General features: G+C 51.8%; 1 protein-coding gene across 2 annotated transcripts in view; it reads left to right on the plus strand.

Moving 5' to 3' along the window:
• Positions 1–21,593, plus strand: part of Kcnb1 (potassium voltage-gated channel subfamily B member 1) — an 86,211-nt gene extending 64,618 nt beyond the window's left edge. For both annotated transcript variants that reach the window (XM_060382803.1, XM_021637817.2), the window contains exon 3: positions 11,418–21,593. In XM_060382803.1, the coding sequence (XP_060238786.1) occupies positions 11,418–13,424 (2,007 nt within the window). In that variant the 3' untranslated portion in view covers positions 13,425–21,593. The remainder of the gene's footprint in view (positions 1–11,417) is intronic.
• Positions 21,594–23,741: the final 2,148 nt, after the last annotated feature.

The following is a 23,741-nucleotide window of genomic DNA, read 5'->3' on the forward strand; positions in this document are numbered from 1 at the left end:
CATCCACCATCGCCTTCCCGAACACCTGCTCTGGCCTCCTCCTCGCTCAGACCTCTGATTCCACTCCAGCCTTCCTCCAGGTTGTCTTTAAATGCAGGGAGTGGGAGGGGCGTGTCAGGTCCCAAAGCTCCGTTAGGCCACACTACCCCCTACCAGTTGACCAGGGAGCCCTCCGAGGCTCCCGGGGTTCCCAGAATGCATCTCGTCAGGTCTGTGAGGCCCGCCTCATCCTCTGACAGCCTTCACCTTCCACCCTAGCTCCAGGCCCAGGGCTCTCCTTACTCTTTCTCTCGGGCGTCAATCTCTCCACAACCTCGGGATCTTTGCCCTTGCTGACAACTTGTCCTGGAAAGTTTTCTGGCTCCTCCGAATTCTCACAGATCACCTCCTCAGAGCAGCCCTGCAGGCCGTGTGAGCTCATGTCCCCGCCATCTTACTTGTTTATTACATCAACCTGTGCCTGAGAGCTTGGCGTGTGGAGGGGCAGATGGTTGCTATGACCAGAGGAGGCGACACGGTGGGTAAGACTGGGGGGACCTGAGAGGCCAGCCAGGCCAGCGCAGACAGGGCCACATGAGCCTCTGTGGCTTCAGAGCGGGACTCTAAGGAGGGACAAGATCTAGTTGTCGCTTGTCGCTTGTTGCTTGTCGGGACCGTGGTGGTGGGACAGTAAGCACAGGACACCGGGAAAGAGTGTTTGACTCCACCTGGAAAAGCCACTTCAGACTTTCCTGAGGAGGTGGCATTTCCTCCCATGTGAAATGAAAGGGAAAGAACTCCCGGGCCAGCCCAGGGGTCAGCAGACAGGGCGGCACCAAAGCCTGGGTTACTTCCCCTTTGCAACAGGGAAAAGTGAAGCCAGTTGGGGTCAGGGAAGGACAGGAGGAGGAGCAGAGGAAAGCTGCAGGCCCTTCTTGGTGGCTCCTTTGTCTGAGGTCTCTGAGTGACTGGGTGCCTCCTGCCTCAGTGGGACCACCCGTCAGACGGCTGGACAGTCCCACGTGCAAGCAGCCCTCCACAAACTCCATTTCCTGAGGTGTTGCTGGGGTAACCATTGCTGTACAGATTCCTACCAGAGACATCTAGTCTCTAGATGTTTCCTGTCTAGATTCTAAAGAGAAACCACTCAAGGAGTGGTGTGGCGGCTTCATAAGGTCATCACAGCCCCAGGCTTTTTTTTTTTTTTTAATAATTTATTTTTTATTTTATGTGCATTGGTGTGAGGATTTCAAATCCCTTAGAATTGGAGTTACAAACAGTTGTGAGCTGCCATGTGGGTGCCGGGAATTGAACCCAGGTCTTTTGGAAGAGCAGACAGTGCTCTTAACCACTGAGCCATCTCTCCAACCCCCACACAGCCCTAGGCTCATCTCGTCTTTTTTCTCAGCCTCTCCTGGAGAGTACAGCTTTCAGCATGATGACGCCTTATGGCTGCAATAGCTCCAGCCATCATATCATCATCCCTGGCAGCAGGATGAAGAAAAATCTAGAAAGAGGAAGCAGTCTTCTCTGTTTTAAAGCTATTTCCGAGAGCCCACACAACCCTTCCCACTCCCGTGTTACTGGCCAAACATGAGTACCATCTAGAAGCAAGGAAGGCTGGGAAATGTAATCTTCAAGCTGAGTATCTGTTAGGCAGTTGAAAACTGGGGTTCTGTTGGTATGAAAGAATAGCACACGGGCACTTGCTGCCTGCAGCACGTGGCTTCCCTCAAGTGGCCCTGGGCCCACGAGGAGCTCACCCCTGAGATGCAGCGAATGGGGGAAGAGAGGAGGTAGGGAGAGCGAGCATTCTGGGAGCAAGAGGCCCAAGCTCAGAGCATTGGAGCTGGAGCTCCCCTTCTAGGCAGCTTCCTTTCCTTTCCCTGAACGGTAACGCAGCACCCCCAGGCCCATGACTAAGCCTCCCCGTGATGTTCGCGGTGTTCGTTCTGAGGGGCTGCACTCTGCTGCCCACAGTACCTCGTGGGAGCAGCTCAACGTCGCCAGCTTCTCTCAAAGGACAAAAATGGTGGCGCTCTCCAGGGTGTCCTGGCAACGCTCTTCTGCTGAGAGTGGTCATTTCGGGCTGCACTTAGGGTAAAAGGACCCCCTTGTGTCTGCCCCTCAGCTCTCTCTCCCTCCTCCCCCCCCCAAACACACTTGCCCAGCCCCGGGGCCTTTCATCACCTGGATGTTTCTCCTCTCCTTCACCTGCTTCAGCTGGATGCTTCTCTCGGGCCAGCTTCTCCTTATCCTTCAAGCCTGAGCTCAGATGAGTAAATGAGTGAGTGAAAAGACTGAATGGGCCGTTGTAAACACCTAAGCCGCTATTTGAGGTGACAGTCATGCACACTTGGCAGGCACTACCAACTGAGCCACACTGCAGCCCAGAGCGCAGGGACTTAACCAGCATGTTTGCTGGCCCCTCCTGCTGGACATAGGTCACCATTCATCTCCAGACATCATTGATCCTATGCACACGGCCCTGGATTCGATCCGCTGCAGTGCCGAAATGGTTTTTTATTCATTCCACCTTCTTGTTTTAAATTTGTGAAGAAAAAAGACAGGGGTGAGGCTGGGCCCAGGCCTGTCATCCCGGCTGGACCAGGAGCTGAGGTGGGAGGATCGTAAGTTCAAGGCCAGCCTGGACAACGTAGTCTGCTGTCTCTTCCTCAGGTGGTGTAGGTGGATGACGTGAGAAAGCGCTCCAGCAGCTGGTGCTCTTCCGTGTTCACGGGCGTCTGCCGGCAAATGTGGCAGTGAGGATGGCCCTCCTGGGGCACTTGCTGTAGCTTTAGCCATAGTCACATGGTCGCCTCCCCCACTTTCTCCCCCTTCCCCACCCCCAGCATCTCTCCTGACCCACGGGGATGGGGGGAGGAGCGCTTTCAGCTACGAAACACCAAGGCTAGCTTCTCAGGGACTGGCCCCTGTATCCCCATCCCTCCAAACCAGGGGTCGAAGGTGCCGGCTTGAGGCTCTAGAAGCTGTGGGCTCCATCCTGCCTAGCCAGCCACACACCACCTCCTAACTGTATTCTCAGTGCCGCTCTGCAGCAGGGACAGCCTGCGCCATTTGTCAGCGCTGACTGACAGCCCCATCGGCCCCCTGACGGCCCGTGTCCTCCGCAGGTCTAGGGGACTGGCAGTCACCCAGCGGGAAGGGCAGAGTCCCTGGCTTTCCCTTTCAGGAAGGAACCTTCAGAGCACCTCCTCCCCACCCTCCCCGGGCAGACCAGGGTTGACCTCTGCTTCCCTCTCGCTCGCTTGGTCGCTCGGGAGACAGGAGGGAGACGATCCCCAGCCCCTGACCTCCACAGGGAAACCTCTTCCTTCTGCACAGCTATGTTCCATATCCTAAAGGATATTTTATTGTGTGTGCATGTGTGCACGCCACAGTGTTCATGCGTGTGTGAACTCACTCACTGTGAGTGCATGTGTCCAGGCCATAGTGCGCGTGCGTGCGTGCATGCTACAGTGTGCACATGGAGGTCAGAGGACAACTTGTGGGGATCTGTTCTCTCCTTCAGCCGTGTGGGCACCAGGAGGGGACTCAGACCGCCTCGCTTTGCAGCCAGCACTTTTCCTCATGAGCCATCTTGCTGGCCCAGCGCTGGGCTTTTGTTTGGTTGGTTGTTCTTGTGGTGTTGGGAACTGAACTGAGGACCTCAAATATGCCAGGCAGTCATTCCACCACTAAGCTGTGTTCTAGTGGCTTTGAACTTGTGATCCACCTTCCTTTTCACTTCCCAAGAGCTGGGATGACGAGAGCCCCACCACAGCTGTTTTATGTGGTGCTGGGGGCGGAAGCCAGGGCTCTGCGCATGCGAGATCAGCGCTCTACCCACTGAGCCACATCCAGGCCATCATTCATTCATTGAGATGGGGTCTTGTTGCGTAGCCCAGGCTGCCCTGGAACTAGCAATTCTCCCATGTTAGACTGAGTGCTGGGATGACAGGTGTGTGCCACCATGCCCATCTTTGTTCTGTGTGGCTTTGCTGAGGTCTACCATCAGCCCTGGGGACTCACGTTTGAGGCTCAGTCCATACCCACAAACTGGAAAGTATCTCTGGAAAACATGCTGCCGAAATACCCTGTGGACATTTCTGAGAGAAGGGAAGCCTGTGCCCCTGGGGGACAGTTGGGGTGGATGGGACGGATGCCGCTGGGAATACAGACCAAGCTCCCGTGGCTGGAGATCCCAAACCACACAGAGCAAGAGCTAGTGGGCTTCTCCCTAAAAGATCAGTCTGGTGCTGGGGTTAAGCTCAGTCTGTCTCCCAGCCGTCAAGACAGAGAAAGGAGAAGGGGTCTTCACCAGTTTCAGGTGCCTTTTGCTGCCCAAACCTGATCACAGGACCACATATAGCTGCAAGGGAAGCTGGGAGATGGAGCCTTTATCCTAGATGGTCCATCTAGGAGAAGGAAAAGACTAACACTGTGGTTTGTGCTCTTTACAGGGATCTTGAGGGGTCAGGAGAGACATCTATTTGCAGTTATACCAATGAAGTGGGTGATGGTTTGGGACAGGGTGATGGCTGTCCTGTGGTGGAGAGGGAAGGTCAAGCCTGGAAATGTCTGTGAGCAGGAATTGGCCAGATGTGAATAAGGGCAAAATAAGAAGGATGGTAGGACACCCCCACACACTGCTGAGTGACCCAAAGAGGCAGAGGCTGTAATTCTATGCAGATCTCTGAAACATTTTTTTTTTCACACATAGTAGCAGGTCTGTTAATAGCTATTCTCATTGTCAGGGCACCAGGATGGCCCAGGACTGCAACAGCACACGGGTATGAAGGCCTAAGGTGAGGGGCAAAGATCCTGAGGCCGTGGGAGCCTGCCTCTGGGAAGGGGTGGCTGCTCCTTACCACCACCTAGTGTCCATCACTAGAAGTATAAATTGGTGGAGCGCCTCTGATTTGCTGAGGGAATCCAGCAAACCTGGATTTTTATGTGAAATCTCCCAATTTAGCCGGATGTGGTGGTGCATGCCTGCCATCCCAACACTCAGGAGAATCCCAAATTCCAGGCCAGCTTGGTCTGTGTAGTGAGTGTCAGGCCAGCAGAGGCTACACAATGAGACCCTGTCTCAAACAAAAACTCCCAATTTGAAACATGAACAACTAAGGCAAATGGCTCTGGCTGGATGGGTGGCCCCTGGGCAGTGTCCTGAACCCCTGTCCCCCTGTGACAGCTTCTCTTGCCCAGGCCCGTGTGCCCACCATCATCCCCTGCTGCTCCAGCCTCCCCCCTCAGCCCTTGCAGCAGGCAGGGAGAGGACAGCCCCTCAGGCTGCTCCCAATCCCTTAATCGGATCTGCTCCTGTGACCCTTCCAATTAAAACTCCCTGATGTAATCCCCTCTCTACCCCCCCCCTTAAATCCCAGGAAGCGGAAGGACCATAAAAGGAGCCCCTTCCCGCGTCCTTGAGCACTTCTTGGGGTGCCCCCGCAGCCTGAAACCACATCCCAGAGCCACCACTGAGTGACCCCGAGAGGCAGAGGCTGGTGTGTTCATTCCCTCCTCAGCTCTGTGCGCCCGCTCTGCCAGGCACCAACTTGGGAGCTGGGGGCACCGTGAAGGAGGCAGGTCCCACCTTTGCTCCTTGGCTGGCTTAGGTGTGTCTTTGCCTGCCTGGACCTCCCTTTCTCACCGATGCTGCATTACTTAGTGTTCAGCGGTGGCTGGTGATGGTAGAGGATCTAGGACGTCATTTGCAAGTAGCAAGCCCCTAGCTAGCTGGGGGTTCACAGCCACCTGTGACCCCCAACTCCCAGGAGGCCAAGGCAGGAGGATCCTGAGTTTGAGTCCCACCTGGTCTACATAACGAGACCCTGTCTGAGAAAGATAACAACAGAGGAGCTCCTTCCCTCCTGTGACACTCCTGAGGTTATGGGGACTAAAAGCAATGGATGTCCTTTGCAGAAAATGACTGCCTATCGTATTTTGTTGAAGCTTGCTTTACTTCTCCTGTACAATGCAATGGTTTTTAATTTTGTAAATTATTGTTAACATTTCAACATCTGCTCACTTTAAACACTGACCCCTCTCATCTCCCACCTTCCTCTCATCCTCCCCGCCCACCCCACAAACCTCTCTCACATTCATAGCTATTTATTTATTTATTTATTTATTTATTGCCTTGTGGCCCACTAAGATTAAACAAGGATGTCTGTGTGACCGTGGCCTTGAAGCTGTTGCTTGGATCTTGTTGGGCTCAGCAGCAGCCACACAACTGAAGACAATTCCCCTCTCCCCGAATCTCCCTCTCCCAGGATCTACCGGTGACTGGTAACTCAGAGGTGAAGGCTGGGGCCCCTGTGAGTCCCTTCCTCTTCCTGACTGGCAGTTAGGACTGGTCCTGTGTGGGCCCAGTGCAGGGGATGTGACGTCATGATTATGATGACCGTACTGAGACTAAAGAAAGGGCTTTGTAGCCCTTCTCAGTTCATGCCTCTTTCACAGCGTTTCCTGAGCTGTTTGAGTGTGTGACATAAGGTGCTTGCTCAGGGCTGTTCTGATCCCTGGATGGACCATCTTTGGTTTGTCTGATCACGGCTTGGTAGAATTCTGGTTGTTGCTTCTCTGCAGCCCTGAGGAAAAACAGTCATTAGACACACGTAGGAGAAGTGACTGAGGAGCCCCAAATGCCCTAAGTAATTTGCCAAGGGTCCTTTCATCTCTGCTAAGCATGGTGGGCCGAGTGACGATGGGTGGGTGCATCCTCTCCTTTCCCTGCTGAGTCTTCTCAGAGTTGAGCCCTATGCTATTTGACATTTGGTGCCTTATCTACCTACCCTATTGGAAGGGCAAAGAAGGGACAGGGAGGTGACAGCAACAATGGGAACAGTCACTAGGCTTGAGCCACTGAAGAAAACCTGATCCAAACAGCTCTGAGTCCCTCTTATATCCCTCTCCTGTTTGGCATACTCAGGGCACTCCAAGGCCCGGGACCTCACTATGGGAAGAGAATGTGGGCACAGACCCCGCCCCACCCCAGGCTGGCTCCTGCCTCTGAGTCTGCAACCTGGAGTCCTGCTCTGACCTAGTGATGCTCCAATCCTAAGAAAGCAGGGACTTTTCCGGGCCTGACCCAGGGCCAGGAGGACCTTATGTGGTGACTGGCTTTCCATGCTAGGACCTGTACACACGGCCTTCTGGGCCTAAGATTCGGATGAAGCTTGCAGGGGTTAGTAACAGATTACCTGCACGACGGCCTAATGACAGGTGGATTTCCTGAGTGTCGTGGGCAAGTGCTCATTACTTCCACCCCAGTCGACAGATAAAGAATTGAAGGCTCAGGTTCCAGAGAGGGCTCAGAGGTTAAGAGCGCTGGCTGCTCTTTCAAAGGTCCTGAGTTCAATTCCCAGCAACCACATGGGGGCTCACAACCATCTATAGTGAGATCTGGTGTCCTCTTCTGGTGTGCAGGTGTACATGCAGACAGAATGCTGTATAAATAATAAATAAATAAATCTTTTTTTAAAAAATTGGAGGCTCAAAGAGGGAAAGTAGCTTGCTTGTTCAAGGCCAAACAGCTGATGAATATAATCACTAAGACTCGAACCCAAGTCCCCAGCCAGTTTATAAACGAATATAGAGCTTTGGATAAATAAAAGCATTAACAGTTAAGAGCAACTGTGCCACACTGATTTAAGGCCCTTCCATGGATTCTTCCTCAGTCTTGCAGTGATGGCCACCCTACCAAGGTGGGAAACTGAGGCACAGAGGGCCTAACATTTGGAAGTTCTCCAGGCAGGAAGAGTGGCCTGATTCTGACGGCTTTGGTGGTCTAGAAGAAACCTTGTCAGCAAACCATGTCAGCAGGGCAGGCCTACAGAGAGCAAGGCCAGTTTGGGCTCCCACCCCCATGACTGAATGGCCCTCTCTCATCCCTAAGATCCAGGATTAGGACTTGGAGGGCCTGTCTCTGGATGCACGGGGATACAGCCTTGAGGTAACAAGCCATGGGGTGCACACAGCCAGATCCATAACTCCCTCCTGTGACAGACCCTTCACTGGCGGGTATGGGATAGCTTCATCTATAACTCAGTCCCGACACAGACTATACGCTATGTGGGGCTGCCCCGAGTTGTCTGGGGTTAGAAATGAGGCTTCCCCTGCCAGCCTCTGAGGAAACAGAATCTCCCGGCTCTTAAAGGGATAGACCCCAAGATCTGTTCCTGGCAGGAGCAGAGATGGGAGCAGGAGCCAGCAGGTTTCAGCCTAAGGCCTGTGCTTGTGCTGACCAGGTTCAGGCCCAGTGTGTGCCTACCCTGTGCTAAGGGTGACACAGGTCTCCAGAACTACCACAGGTCTCCGCAGAGTTTCACAACCTTAGCCCGGATAATGTTCTGTCTCTAGGGTCACCTTGTGCATTGTGGGATACTGGGTGGTACCCCTGACCTCTCCCTGTCTGATACCAGTTGCACCCCTCCTGTGGGCTGGAGCAACCACGTACCTAAGTGTCCCCAAGGCAAGGTGCACTCTAGGAAGTAACCTCATTGTACAAACAAGGACACTGAGGCAAGGAGGGGGCCCAGCACTCAAGGCCAGGAATGGCAGAGCCGGGCACAGCTGCTCATGAAGAGTGATGACATGATTATCTTGGAATTAACGCATCTGTCATTGGATAGGCAAAGCGGGCAGGTTTGCGTGTCGTTTTGTAGAAAGTGGCTGCAATGAAGAAGGTGAGTGAATTTTTCCCAGAGTTCTGTAGGTAACGGGAACACGCGCAATTTGGTGTCCGACCAAGAGAAACAGGCTTATGTTCTGTGCAGGCAGCTGTGGGAAAGCCGAGCTCTGGGAGGAGGGGATTGCTCAAGGCGCAGCAACTGGAAGGCCGGAATAGGCTTCCTCGATTGGCTGGTGTTTGTGCTGGTCCTCAGCCAGCTGCAGGCACTCAGCTTGCCTCGTTTGATGCCCGAGCCTGAGCAAGATGCCCAAAAAGGCTGAGGGTCAGCCCTTTCCCTGGCACCGACAGGTTCTGGGTGGCAATGGGCACATGTGCACGTGTGCCTGTACTCACACATCCACACACACGTGCATACGCTCACACATGACTGGAATGAGGCGTCAGAATCCCCATGGTACAGCAGTACAGAGCCAGGGCCTGAAGGTGGAGCGCCCCTTGTATCCAGGGATAGCAGAGACCATGTCAGAGGGAGGGAGAGGACTGCACAGGCATGGTTTCGGTTTGGTTTGGGTTTGGTTGGTAGGTTGGTGTTGTTTGTTTGGTTGGTTGCTTGCTTGTTTATTGTGAGCAGAAGATTTCATTTAACCCAGGCTGGCCTCACATTCACTATGTGGCCAGGGTGCCCTCAAACTCCTGCCCCAGCCTCTAGGATTGGTTAGAAATGGCTGAGATTCCAGGTGTCCACAACGTCATCTGGTTCATGCGGTGCTGGGGCTGGAGCCCACAGCCTCCCTTACGCGAGGCCAGCTCTGCACCCACTGAATCCGCTCCCCGACTCCCTCTCTGAACTTTTACGGCCTCTCATCTCCTACTATTTGGGAGGTGCGCGATAGTGTTTGGGATTGCCATGTGATGAACTCCCACAAGCCATTTGCTCCCTGGGTCCCTGAGCATAGGTTCTCTAGGATGAGTTGACTGAGCCTGAGTTTCCTGTCCACCCCAAAACCAGTCAGCAACAGGCAAGAGCACAAACCTGTGAGCTGTCCCACCCTGCCCCAGGCAGTAGCAGAGGGATGGGGACGGGTGGCCAATGAGAACATGCAGGCATTGCGACAGGCAGCCTGAGAGTTCAGTTTTGCACGGGGAAGTCATGGAAATGCATTAAGCAGAAATTAATGTTACTGGACTTTTTTTTCCAAGACAGTTTGGTGTGTGTGTGTGTGTGTGTGTGTGTGTAGCCCTACTGTCCTGGAACTTACTCTGTAGACCTGGCTGGCCCTCGAACTCACAGAGATCCAGCTGCCTCTGCCTCCGAGATTAAAGGTATGCCCTGCCGCCACCACCACCACCACCACCACCCCTTCCACCACCCAGTATAGATTTATATTTTTTACAAGAAGACCCCAAAGCTATTCCTTATATCTACTGGATTCATTGATCTCAACAAATGATCATTGAGCCCCTTCTCTTGGCCAGTCCTCTTCTATCATCATCATCATCTGTGTGTGTGTGTGTGTGTGTGTGTGTGTGTGTGTGTGTGTGTGCGCACGCGCCTGTGGGCCACAGTGTGTGTCTGTGTGGAGGTGAGAGGACAACTTTGTGGCATCAGTTTTCTTTCCGCCTTTGTGTGTGTGCCAGGCTTGTGATTGCACCTTCACCCGCTGAGCCCTCTCACCACCCCTGGTGCCCTCTTCTTGACCCAGGGCTCTAAATGGTGAAGCTGGTAAAGCAGCTTGGGCCCTTGAGCCTAAAAGTTCCTATTTGCCCTCCCCTTCTTCAGACACATGTGGGACATCTGCACCCATGGGAAAGTGACCCGAGAGACCTTGTGCTTTTTCTGTTAGCAGATGACCCTTAGGGCTCATCTGACAGTTTTAAGATTTGTAGTTACTCTCTTGGGTGTTTGGCCTGCATGTATGTCTGTGTACCACACGTGTGCAGTGCCAGCAGAGCCCGGAAGAGGGCTCTGGTCCCCTGAAAAAGGAGTTGCAGACAGTTGTAAGCACTGGCAATCAAATCCAGGTCCTCTGCAAGAGCAGCCAGTGCTCTTAACCACTGAGCCATCTCTCCAGACCCTCATATGCCAACTTTCTCTCCTCCGCTGAGCTAACAACGCCTCCTTTGGTGTGTGGGCCGGGGAGCTGGTATCTCATAAAGCCCAGGTTCCTGGTGTGAGTAACACTTAATAGGGTTGATCTAAAAATGATATATGAGCTCTGTGTGGTGGTCTCACCCATAATTCTAGGACTGGGAAGGTAGAGGCGAGAGGGGAAGGAGGGAGAGTCTAGCCTGGTTAACAAGAATAAACCCCGTCTGCAAAAACAAATGACAATGAAATAAGCCATGAGACAAAAATTGCCCAGCTCAGCACTCGGCACTGGACATCAGCACCTCACCTCAGAACAATACCCACAGTTACATTTAGCCCCCTGACATTTTTGTAAATAACATTTTATTGAGAGGCAGCCACACCCATTCATTCTTTTTATTTTTTTATTTTTTATGTTTATGTTATTTTATTTTTGTCCAGGCTGGAGGGGCACGGCCGCAGCCAGCATTTTCCCTCTGTTTTTGTAGAGAAGGTTTGCTTGCTGACAAGCTTGAAATTGCTTTCATTTTCTAGCCTCAGTTTTCACATCTGTGTCACAAATGGGTTTAGAGAAATTATCTGTTTTCACTCAGCCAGCCATGACATAACTGATGAGATGTTTAAAATGCACTTGGATGCTGCGATGGCCATGTGTGAAGGCCATGCTTTCTCTTGTGGGTGCCCGACTGAGCCTTTCTCTTCTCCCTGCAGATCCTGGCCATCATCTCCATCATGTTCATCGTCCTCTCCACCATCGCCCTGTCACTCAACACGCTGCCTGAGCTGCAAAGCCTGGACGAATTCGGCCAGAGCACGGATAACCCGCAGCTGGCCCACGTGGAGGCAGTGTGCATCGCGTGGTTCACCATGGAGTACTTGCTGAGGTTCCTGTCCTCGCCCAAGAAATGGAAGTTCTTTAAGGGGCCGCTCAACGCCATTGACTTACTGGCCATCCTGCCCTACTACGTCACCATCTTCCTCACGGAGTCCAACAAGAGCGTGCTGCAGTTCCAGAATGTGCGGCGCGTGGTCCAGATCTTCCGCATCATGCGCATCCTTCGCATCCTGAAACTGGCCCGCCACTCCACTGGCCTGCAGTCCCTGGGCTTCACACTGCGCAGGAGCTACAATGAGCTGGGCCTGCTCATCCTCTTCCTTGCCATGGGCATCATGATCTTCTCCAGCCTGGTCTTCTTTGCCGAGAAGGATGAGGATGACACCAAGTTCAAAAGCATCCCTGCCTCTTTCTGGTGGGCCACCATCACCATGACGACCGTTGGGTATGGGGACATCTACCCTAAGACTCTGCTGGGGAAAATCGTGGGGGGCCTCTGCTGCATCGCCGGGGTCCTGGTGATCGCTCTTCCCATCCCCATCATCGTCAATAACTTCTCCGAGTTCTACAAGGAGCAGAAGCGACAGGAGAAAGCCATCAAGCGGAGAGAGGCTCTGGAGAGGGCCAAGAGGAATGGCAGCATCGTGTCTATGAACATGAAGGACGCCTTCGCCCGGAGCATTGAGATGATGGACATCGTGGTGGAGAAAAATGGGGAGAACCTGGCTAAGAAGGATAAAGTGCAAGATAGCCACCTGTCTCCCAACAAGTGGAAATGGACCAAGAGGGCACTGTCCGAAACCAGCTCAAGTAAGTCCTTTGAAACCAAGGAGCAGGGGTCCCCAGAGAAGGCCAGATCCTCTTCTAGTCCTCAGCACTTGAACGTTCAGCAACTGGAAGACATGTACAATAAGATGGCCAAGGCGCAGTCTCAACCCATCCTCAACACCAAGGAGATGGCACCACCGAGCAAGCCGAAGGAGGAGCTGGAGATGGGAAGCATGCCCAGCCCCGTGGCCCCTCTACCCACGCGCACAGAGGGCGTCATTGACATGCGGAGCATGTCCAGCATCGACAGCTTCATCAGCTGTGCCACGGACTTCCCCGAAGCCACCAGATTCTCCCACAGTCCTCTGGCGTCCCTCTCCAGCAAGGCTGGGGGCAGCACAGCCCCAGAGGCAGGCTGGCGGGGGCCTCTGGGTGCCAGCGGCGGGAGAATCCTGGAGACCAACCCTGCCCCTGAGGCCGGCCGCTCTGGTTTCTTCGTCGAGAGCCCCAGGAGTTCCATGAAGATCAACAACCCCGTGAAGCTTCGGGCGCTCAAGGTCAACTTCATGGAGGGCGATCCCAGCCCACTGCTGCCCTCTCTGGGAATGTATCACGATCCTCTGAGGAACAGGGGCGGGGCGGCCGCGGCAGTCGCAGGGCTGGAGTGCGCCTCCCTCCTAGACAAGCCTGTGCTGAGCCCAGAGTCCTCCATCTACACCACAGCAAGTGCCAGGACACCTACTCGCTCTCCGGAGAAACACACAGCAATAGCGTTCAACTTTGAGGCAGGCGTCCACCAGTACATAGACACAGACACAGACGACGAGGGACAGCTGCTCTACAGCGTGGACTCCAGTCCTCCCAAGAGTCTCCACGGGAGCACCAGCCCCAAGTTCGGCATTGGAGCTAGAACGGAGAAGAACCACTTTGACAGCTCCCCCCTGCCCACCTCCCCTAAGTTCTTACGGCCCAACTGTGTCTACTCCTCCGAAGGGTTGACTGGGAAAGGGCCTGGGGCTCAAGAGAAATGCAAGCTGGAGAACCACACCTCCCCCGACGTGCACATGCTGCCCGGAGGAGGATCACACGGGAGCACCCGGGATCAGAGTATCTGAGCTCCCCACCGCAGAGAAATCAGGGATTTGCAAGAGAAATCGGGGAGGAGGGATGTTTGGCTTGCCTGCCGCTGAGTTCGGCCTGAACTTGGAGACACGGGCCCTGAAGAATCCCAGTGACAGGAGAGACCCTGAGAGCCATGCCGGGTCCGTGGGCATGTGACCAGCCATGGGGACCACAGCTAACAGCATCTTCCTGAGATGACATGAGCGGAGCTGACAGCCACCACTAAGACCTAGCCTGGGCCACGTACTTCCTAGTCTCCTCTGGAGGCTCTCTCAGCCTTCGGGTGAGCCACCACCGTCTCTCATGGCTTCAGCTGGAGGAGGGTGCTGGAGCAAGGGGCTGCTAGTGAAAGAGTGAGCCGACCAAGTAGTATCGGGTGTCGCCTAGTCACCCCCAAAAACCAGGATCCTCCTGTTGGAAGGGCACAGGGGACTCTTGATCGTGAGGAATTCTGCGCACCATCAGCCACACCCCCAATGCATAACCTTAAACGGCAGGGGACATCGGTGGTTCAGTATTCCGTGGTCCCTGGGGCTGTATTCCGAGACACCGACAGGGTGAGCTGACAGTTTGGACTCAAGTCCTTCTGCCCACCTGGCGATGGAGAAAGGGTTCCGACGGCTGGCACGCAGCCGAGGGGATAAACCGGGCCACTGTCTCTGGGCTGCCACAGGGACGAGCGTTCCAAACAGCTCCAGCCTGGACTCAAAAGATATGAAAGCGTCAAATATGCAAACCGAGATAGATTATTCAAAGAGACTGTGCGTGACTGAAAAACAGCATTTAAAAAAAAAAACAAAAACAAACAATAAACTTCATTTTCTACATGAAAAAAGGAAGGGAAAAAAAAGCCTCACTGAACTGCCCTGTGCAGGCTTGTGACTGCGTACTGTTGCAGCAGGGAACACCTACTATGAAAGGAGTTTTTTTTTTTCTTTGTTTCTCGTGGTATTCAAGCTAAAAAATAATAATAATAATAAGTTAATAAAAAGCACTTTATGTTTTTCTAATCTAGGTTCTGCCAGGGACAGTGTCAAGATCTCCCACTTTAAAACAAGCACTATTTCCCTTGGGCCGCATGCTGGCCCTGCACTTGGGGTGTTACTTGTGCCCGTTTCTGGCCACGGTGGGTCTACCGTCACCACATCAGAGTTTGGGGTTCCTTCACGGCCCCTCAGGATCACCCCGCATGGGTCAGGAGGGGTCCTCAGCCCTTGAGGCAGGGCTCTCTTTGAAGTCTTGTGTGCAGGAGGCACTCGCGTCTCAGCAGGAGTTGGGTGTCGGGTGTTGTACCGTTCTTCCTTGTCGACCAGCCATTGTGTGTTCTGTCTGTCCTGAAAGCCTGACGCCCCTTCCTGCAGCCATCTAGGCAGACGGCACAGCCAAAAGCAATAAGTACCCATGTGTATCCCTAGAGGTCCCGGTGTACTTTCTGGTGTCAGTCTTCCTGTCCTAGCGTGTTGGCCTGGCGTCGTCCTGCCGGCTTGTGACCCAGCGGCACAGTGTTGTTGGCCCTTCCTCGGTGACACCAGTCTGCGCGATGCTATCATTATGGCGGTGGTGTTGTTGGTCAGTCTGTCTGTGGTACAATGGGGTAATGTGGTTTTCTTACCATGGTGTTAGTGGATAACGTCCCAAATGCTGTAGTGTCCTCCTCGCTGTCCTCAGAACAGTGACAGGTGTGTGTCTTCCTGATGGGGCAAGGACATGCTCCCGATCACCTGTCCTCGGTAGAACGCGTCTGCCCGGTGGTTCGATGGCGTGATCCATCCGTCAGCACACTTAGGTCACAACGTTCTGCCTCCTCCAGTCTCCACGGCTGAGGTCAGGCCACCTGTCCCAGGTAGGATGCTAAACGGTCATCCACCACCCTTAAACGTCTCTACCATTCACGACACTTCTCATTCTCTCCAGAGACCAGGGTCCCCCCTCCCTCCAGAGGGCGCAGCTTGGTATTTGCCATGTGAATGAGGAAGAGAAAAAAAAAAATGAGAAGTTGGCTCTGTGTCACCGTCCTCAGAGCTTTCTCAAAACAGCACGAGACCGTGATGTCACCTGCACCAGAAACACCCTGGAGGCAGGAAGCAGGGGGCCTCCAGAGCCCCCTTGCTGAGCTCAGCTTGGTGCAGGGGGCCTGCTGACGTGACCAGGGGACCGTTCTGCTGACCACCTCCCATGTCTCCTCTTTGTTTCTCATCACCATAGACGTCACCCATCAGCACAAATGTGAAAATTCAGGGAAAACAAACAAATGTTTTTTTGATAAAAAGTAAATAGTTGTGATTTCGGATTCAGATATTTTTAGAGCTATCTGTAAAAACTCCTACTGATGATATAGTCTATTTTACATATCAGGAAGTAAACACGTCTTAACATAGCCATATATAGCCAGAAGAAAGTTACCGCCCCTTCTTCAAACCAAGGCATTTCATTTGTTGGTTAAACCGATGGCGGGTGTACAGAGTAGAAATGATTTCTTTCTTTCTTAAGAACCACTTGGTGCGACTTTCCTTGTAACCAAAGGCCCCTTCTGCCTTGTGTCACGTTGGATCTGCCTGTCCCTCTCTCCTGTGCTTTGTCTGACCTTAAAGTAGCATTTTACAGAGCAAATGGCGGATTCAGAATGCCCTTCCCAGCTGAATAGGCAGAGTCCGACAGAGTTCCTGTACAAACAATCATTGAAACAGTGTAAACTATGTGTAAAAATTTTCCGTTTTGTTTTGGCTTTTGTTGGCTTTTTTTTTCTTGCACTTATGTATGTGTGTACTGTGGGAATATAGCTTTTTTTCCCCACGTGTGACTCAAGTTAGACTACTGTAAATTTTTCCTACCAGCCCTCTACCTGCTAAAAAGGAACACAGTTTCATTCCGCATGTACCTGACCTGGGTACCTGTGTTTACAAGTGCGGGGTAAGCTGGATAAGGCTCACCAAGATGAAGCTGAATACGGCAGGTGGATCTGAGTAGTGAGGAGGGGAGCCAAGGTGTGGAGGCAGAGGCCACCTGAAGTTGGTGGTCCATTTCCTCCTGGCCTGACCCAACCAGAGCAAAAGGAAGTGAGGTACCCAAATAACACCAGGGCCTGGTGGTGGAGATTATGAAATCAACAGGACCATCAAGAACCCAGCTGAACCTGAGTTCCGGCACCCATCACGTCATCAGAAAAGGCCAGGCATCAGGCAGCTGCGCTTGCCCATCACACTGGGAAATCTGACCCCTGGGAGAGGTGAGGAGAAACCAATTCTTCCACCTTTTCATCTTTGGATGTCCCCAGAGCAGTGGATCTGGGCTACAGATTTCATTCTGGGATTCCATCTTCAGCACCTTTAGAGGAGACAGAGAAAAAGAGAAGAGGACTTTTGTCATTGAGGAGAGAGGAGATACCAAAGTCATGAGGAAGCCACCCTTAATGCACTCCACTCACCCCAACAGTTGCTGGGAATCCGAGCTTACTTTCCAGCTGAGCCTCACCTTCCACCTCTTCTGTGTTCCATAGCTGCAGCCTCGTCTCTTCCCCTTCTCCTGAAAAGATCCGCCTTTCTAAGGAGAGAGAGAGAGAGAAAAAAAAAAAGACTCAACAGCATCCTCTTCTCTACAACTGTAATGTATTGCTGATATTTGTAATTATTACATATTTGTCTGACTCTGGTCATGGCTGAAATGCCTAGTCCATGAACAAGGAGATATTTAAAATTCACAGACAAGGGTCCCTAAAGCCAGGTCTCACTCTCTCTATAGCTATAAAGATAGATAGTTATAGGTATATAAATCTCTCTCCTTTCCTATTTCTCTGCCAACTCGTCTGGAGTGAAGTGACCACAGGCTACATTGACTCAAAGGAGGGCTCACAGAAAAGCTTCTAGAACACACTCCTTCAGAGACGTACTTGGTGTGTTTGTAGCTGAGAAGTTGGCAGGAGCAAGATGGGGCTTCCCAGGTCCCCAGCAGGACAATAGAACACTCTAGCTCCAGGCATCTCATAACCTATTACTGTTTATATGACAACACCCAAATGCTTTCATGTCACCAGGCCAGGGCCACCCAAACCAGCCCTGGCCACACCTGGAAGTAAGAGTTACCTCTGTGTTTTCTGTTGCCATTTTTTTTGGCTCCAGAAACATCTATATCCTAGGACGTCCACACATCTCAGAGTAGACTATTTTTTTGTTCATATAAATATATATATATGTATTTTAGTATATTTATAATAGGGCAATTGAGTCTAATTTCTTTTGTAACAGTAATATCTTGGGGGTTTTATCATTGCTCATAGCTGGTCTTTTCTGCTCTCCATCATTCCTTTCTACTGTTCGTTCCTTGGGCTGTTTTGTTTTTGTTTTTGTTTTTGTTTTTTTCTTTTCTTCTGTGGGATTCCAGTCTGGGGGTGGGCAAAAACTGGGGTTTGACATCCTGGAAGATTGTGTTCCTGGCACTGCGGGGGGTGGTTGTCTGTGTCCCCTTATCAGGTATGTGTTCCCCTGGCTGTTACTCTTAAGAATCCAGATGTGCAAATCAGGTGCACAGAGGTGCAGTTGGGACCTGGGCAGGGAGAGCACACACCCTTCCCTCTCCTGATCTTAAAGGACTGAGCTTTCTGGTTCCCAGATATTGGAGCCAAGACCCTACTACAAACGATCTTGTCCCTGAGCAATGACTGAGCTCAGGGTCATTCCTGAGTCCCCCTTGGCCAGACTGTACCAAGGTCCAGCTTCCTGCTTCCCAGAGCCACCAACTGGATCCAGGGACCAGGGCATATGCAGTTTCTGGCAAACCTCAGAAGGATGTGCTGCATCTCCATTCCATTTCAAAAAACACTGGCCAGACGACAGCCCAAAGCTGCGACCTCCCCATCCAGTCCCTCTCGGCAGTGCCAAGTATGAGACCAGCAGCAAAGGTGGCAGTATTTTTCCAACTTCCATTTTTCCAAGCCTCCAGACCTTGGTCAGCCCTGAACATTCATCTGAGTCGATTTTGAGCCTGGGGCAGGTGGTGCACAGACACCACACAGAGTGAAAGGGATGCTCAGCCAGTCACCTGCCTACCTCAGCTCTGGACTATAACCTCTGCCAGCACCAGAGATTTGAGTCAAGCCAGGACAGCCCCATCTCAGACAGTGAGGATGTCCCCACTGAAAGAATGCCAAGAGGATGCTAACCCACACACAAATTTATTATTCTGGTGGTTGGACTCTCTTTTCTTCCCATTGGATTTGTTCTGTCTTGCGGTGCTGGGGACCGTAGGGCCATGGCTGTGTCAGACAAGCGCTCAGCCCTGAGCTCCATCTCCAGCCCCTGAATGTATTATTTTGGAATGTGATTCTAATCAGTTTCCTCATCCCTAAAATCCCTGGTAATCAGGTTTGTTCCAGAGCCATATAAAACAGACAAGATTTTGTGTGTGTGCATGTGTGTGCGTGGGTGTGTGTGGGTGTGGGTGGGTGGGTTGGTGCGCATATGTGTGTGTGTCTGTGTATGTGTGTCTGTGGGGGGTGTGTGTGTGTAATTTTTGCATAAGAACAAAATTAAAAATTATTGTCCTGTTGTTTCCTAGGTTTCCTGCCCAGATAAATAAACACTGGCTGTCTTCTTAATAAAGAGGGGCTACGCTCTGACCTTCTCTCCCTGCCCTAGAATTTCTCCCAAAGTTCCAAATGGCGACTTGAACTGAATTTGGAAGGGCCGTTAGTCAAGTGAGCCCTCCTCTCCACATCTAGCCCTACCTCTGTCTGTCCCTCTCAGTCAAGGTCCTGAAGTAATCTGAAAGCTAGCAGGAGAACATGGGCAAGGAATTGAACCAAAGTATTAGCCACTCAGTATGAATTGGTCCATTTCTACTCAAAGCAATGAAGCCCTTTCTCATCAGGTCGGTGATCTGCTCCTGGAATGCAGTGCATGATGGGTAAGGGACTCCAGAGTACCCACTGTACTGCAGCTATTCCCAGGGAGGCTGGATAATGCACAAATGGGCCTTGGAACTACTACAGAATGGGACTGGAAACTCAAAGCAATTTCTTCTTTGTGTGTGTGTGTGTGTGTGTGTGTGTGTGTGTGTGTGTGTGTGTACATGGCCTTGTGTGCACACGTGGGTATCTGCACAAGTGTCTTGACCATTCTGGGTCCAGATTCAGGCCTCGCTCATAGAGAAGGGCTTGGAGCACAGCTAGTGGGACCTCAGATCGTAGGGCAGAGCCTTCTCAGGAGGCACCAAAACAGGAGGGTTGCAGCAGGATTCAATTTCCTAAGCCTGTTCCTTGCAATTTTTCTGACCCTGCCAGCCATTGATCCAACCCGTTCCCAGTGGCCTAACAAGGACCACTCAGGAAAGAGATGCACGCTGCCCTTTCCCCGGCCAGCAGAGGGCCAACCACAAAGTCCCACCTGTGGTTGGCCACGGCATGGTGCTTCAGCCCCTTCCCCTAGACCCTGTGCCCTCAAAGAGACTCAGTGATCGCCCCACAAGCCAGCCACCCACTGCCCAGGCAACCCCAAATGGCGCCATTCCCAAAGGGCTCTTTTTTTTCTCATTAAAATAAAGTGAACCTAGTCAAGATCTCCAAAGGTCTCTGCCCCAGAAATAAATCCAGAAAAATATAAAAAGGCAGAGGTAGCTATAATCCAGCTTTGTGGAGAAACAAGGCTCCAGCTGCTTCTAAGAGGAGAGCCTGCACCTGCACATCCATCCCCAAAAGGCCTGGCTCCTACTGTCTGCCTCCACTCAGCCCAGAGCTGGCAGGCTCTCCCTCACTGGACATGGTGGGTGTGGAGGAGGTGGCATGTGAACTTCAGAGTGAGCCCAAGTCCAGTTAGCTTCAGTGGTTTTGAAAGGCAAGGTAGGCCAGTATTCCAGAATCGGCTGGACCACTTTCTTCTAAAACTAAATTAGACAGAAACCAGTTTTGAAAATCTCAGTCCACAGAGGCATTGCCCAAGACACTCAGCTGCAATTACAGAGCAGTTGAAGGAAATGTGGGGACCGCCTAATTCTGTTCCACTTAGATGTGCTCCAAGCCACTCAGGCACTTCCTGCCTCCCTGAGCGAAGCTCCATCTGAATAGACAGGCAGCCTCAAGGGTCTAGCTCAACAGCACAGCTCCCAGCCTCTGGGATTCCCCAAGGTTTGGGACACACACACCCCCAAGACCAGCAGGCATCCAAGAGCCAAATGTAGTTACAGGTTGTGCCGGGAGACTATCCTTTTTCTCTTTAGGCCCATTTGACTTGAGTCCAAACTAAAAGGCAAGGAGTCTCCTTTTTCTACACCAGAACTCATGGCTCTCTACAGTCTGCTGTTGGCACACAGCAGTCATCCAGCCTGTGTTTTGGGGTGAATGGATGTGTGGATGGGTGGATGAGTGAAGAGAGCATTGCTGGACTCTCACCTGGATGGGAAGGAAAGCGTGGGGTCCCCCTTTCTTTGAACTGCCGCCACTAATACTCTCTCTTCTGTGATCACTTTTGGAGTCACAATAATGCCCACAGTTGATGCCACATACTGATAGGGGCAGCGGCCTGCTCAGAATCTCGCCTCCCATGTTTAGGCTGGCCAGCACCGGCTTTCTTCCTGCTTGCTCTACTTCTGTTCACAGGGAGGTCACCTACAGACCACAGTGGCTATCGAGTAGGCCAAGCCAAGGGTCCAAGGAATTGCAGGGGTGGGGGTTGTCTGGGACTTGACTAGGGCAGGAACATGGGAGCCAGTATCTACAACCATATCTCATTTCTTAAGCTGTAAGAACAAATGGTCTCTCCTTTTCTCCGAGCCCCCAAAGGCCCCCTTTCAATGACAAGCACCCCAATCCCATCATCTCAAGTCCTCTGTCCCTCCCACAGCAGAAAGCTGGCGTTCTGCCAGCAAAGCCATTTTGATTGCCCCACCCTTCAAGGGGGCCAAGCCAATCATATTAGCCATACTCCAGCAGGGTCCTCAGCCACTCTTTTTTGGGTTGTGTTCATAAGTCCTGCTCAACCTTCATCGATGGAGGGCTCTGGCCCTTCCTGTACATGTGACAATGCACATTGGTGTGCTCATGCGTGCACATGAGTGCACACACAAGGAAACCAACAAAACCCTATGTCGTCTTCTGCATGTGGCAAGATGGACTTGTGACCCTTGTGTGGCCTCCGGCTGCTGTCCTGTCTTGTGAAAAAAAAAAAAAAAAAGTTCACGTGTTTAAGAATTTTCAAGCAAATGGTCCCTTAATGAAGTCTGCCGTTCAATAAAAGATCCAGAGAAAACGAGCGTGGAGTTTGGTTTATTTCTGGCTGGGGTGGTTGGGGTGGCTGTAAGAAAGGCTGAATCTGAGAGTCTGAGGACCTGGAGGGTCCATGCCGGTTGGCTTCACTTTCCCTGGAAAAGGAAGTACATAAAGATGCAACGGGCTTGTCACCCCCAATACACAAGCCATCTTAGGCTGTGTCCATGAGTCAAATCCCCCTGCTGGCCCGTGTGGCTCTTATATGTGCTCTACCTGGGTACCCCTTTCCAAATCGTAAGAATGATTCGCTATAAACTCGGCAAGATTGTGCATGCCTGTCATCCCAGCACTCCTGGGAGGAGAAGCAGGAGCAGCAGCTCTAGGCAGCTGGGCTCCGGGAGACTCAAGTCTCCCAAAGCCCAAAACAAAATAACAGTCAAAGAAGGAAGTTGCTTAAATAACCACAGGGCCAAGAGGGTGACAGATGTACAGAGCAACCTGGATTCCAAGAATAACGAAAAGGTGGGTGTGGTCATCTGGAGGACACACCTACCAAGCTATCATCTCTAGTTGGTTTTTATCTCCTAGGGACCTAGGATTTCAATGCCATAAGAATCTTAGGAGAACCAGAAATCTGGAGCTGGCAAAGTGGCTCAGCAAGTAAATGCCCTTGCTGCCAAGCCTGGTGGCCTGAGTTCGACCACTAAGACCTGCAGGGTAGAAGGAGAGAAACTCCACAAGTTGTCCTCTGACCTCTACAGGCATACTGTGGCATACTCTCTCTTTCTCTCTCTCTCTCTCTCTCTTTCCCTCTCCCCCCCTCTCTCTCACTGTCTCTCACACACGTATACACACATTCAAATAGATAAATGTAAATAATAACAGTGATGGAAAAGAATCATTCTACAAGAGATCTGCTAACTTTTAAATGTTGTTTGTTGAATCCTAGTTCTTTTACGTATACTGGCCAATGGAGGCACATGTGCAGGACAGCCATACCACTAATTGACCACAGCCACAGCCACAGGCTGACCACAGCCAGAGGCCAGCCATAGCCAAAGACTAACCACAGCCACGGATAACCACAGGCTCATCACAGCTACAAGCTAGACATAGCCACAGGCCAGTCACAGCCACAGGCTATCGGCCATAGCTGTAGGCTGATCAGAACTATGGATCAGAAATAGCCACCAGTGTTGAGCTCTCTACCCTGAGTACCAAGGTAAAGAACATCCATTTGTTTCCAACTGCTGTGAACCCCAGAACCTAGCAACTTGAATCACCTGCTCTCCTGTGGTTTTTATGGTACTGAAGACCAAGGAGCAGCTTTACCTGGGTGACTTTGATGTCACAACACAACTACAGTCATTCATGCTACTGGGACTCAGCCACATGCTGCTCAGGGTAATCTCACATTACCTCCTAGTGGGTAATGTGGTTCCATCAGTAGAGAACCTGCCTAGCATGTAGGTTCTATCCCCAGCATTGCATAGAGCAGCCATGATGGCACACTGTTTTCCCAGCTTTCAGAGAGGAAGGGAGGAAGGTCAGCAGTGTAAGGTCAGCCTCTGCTAGAGTAAGTCCAAGGCCCGCCTGGGCTGAATGTCATAGACCATTTTCTATTTGGTTTGAAAAAAAAGAAAGTGTATCCAGGTGGTGATGGCACACACCTTTAATCCCATCACTCAGTAGGCAGAGGCAGGTGGATCTCTGAGTTTGAGACCAGCCTGATCTACAGAGCAAGTTTCAGGATAACCAAGGCTACCCAGAGAAACTGTCTCAAACAAACACAAGAAAGAAGAAAGAAAGAAAGAAAGAAAGAAAGAAAGAAGGGAGGGAGGGAGGGAGGGAGGGAGGGAAGGAGGGAGGGAGGGAGGGAGGGAGGGAAGAAAGAAAGAAAGAGAGAGAGAGAGAGAGAGAGAGAGAGAGAGAGAGAGAGAGAAAGAAAGAAAGAAAGAAAGAAAGAAAGAAAGAAAGAAAGAAAGAAAGAAAGAAAGAAGAAAGAAAAGAAGGCTGGAAGGCTGGCTAATGGTTTATTTCCTAAGGCAAGATGCTAAAGTGAGCACCCACACACCATGGCCCATGACCAGTGCCTATAGGACAAAGGATGTTTCAA

This window comes from Meriones unguiculatus, chromosome 4, assembly GCF_030254825.1.
Source record: "Meriones unguiculatus strain TT.TT164.6M chromosome 4, Bangor_MerUng_6.1, whole genome shotgun sequence".
Lineage (NCBI taxonomy): Eukaryota > Metazoa > Chordata > Mammalia > Rodentia > Muridae > Meriones > Meriones unguiculatus.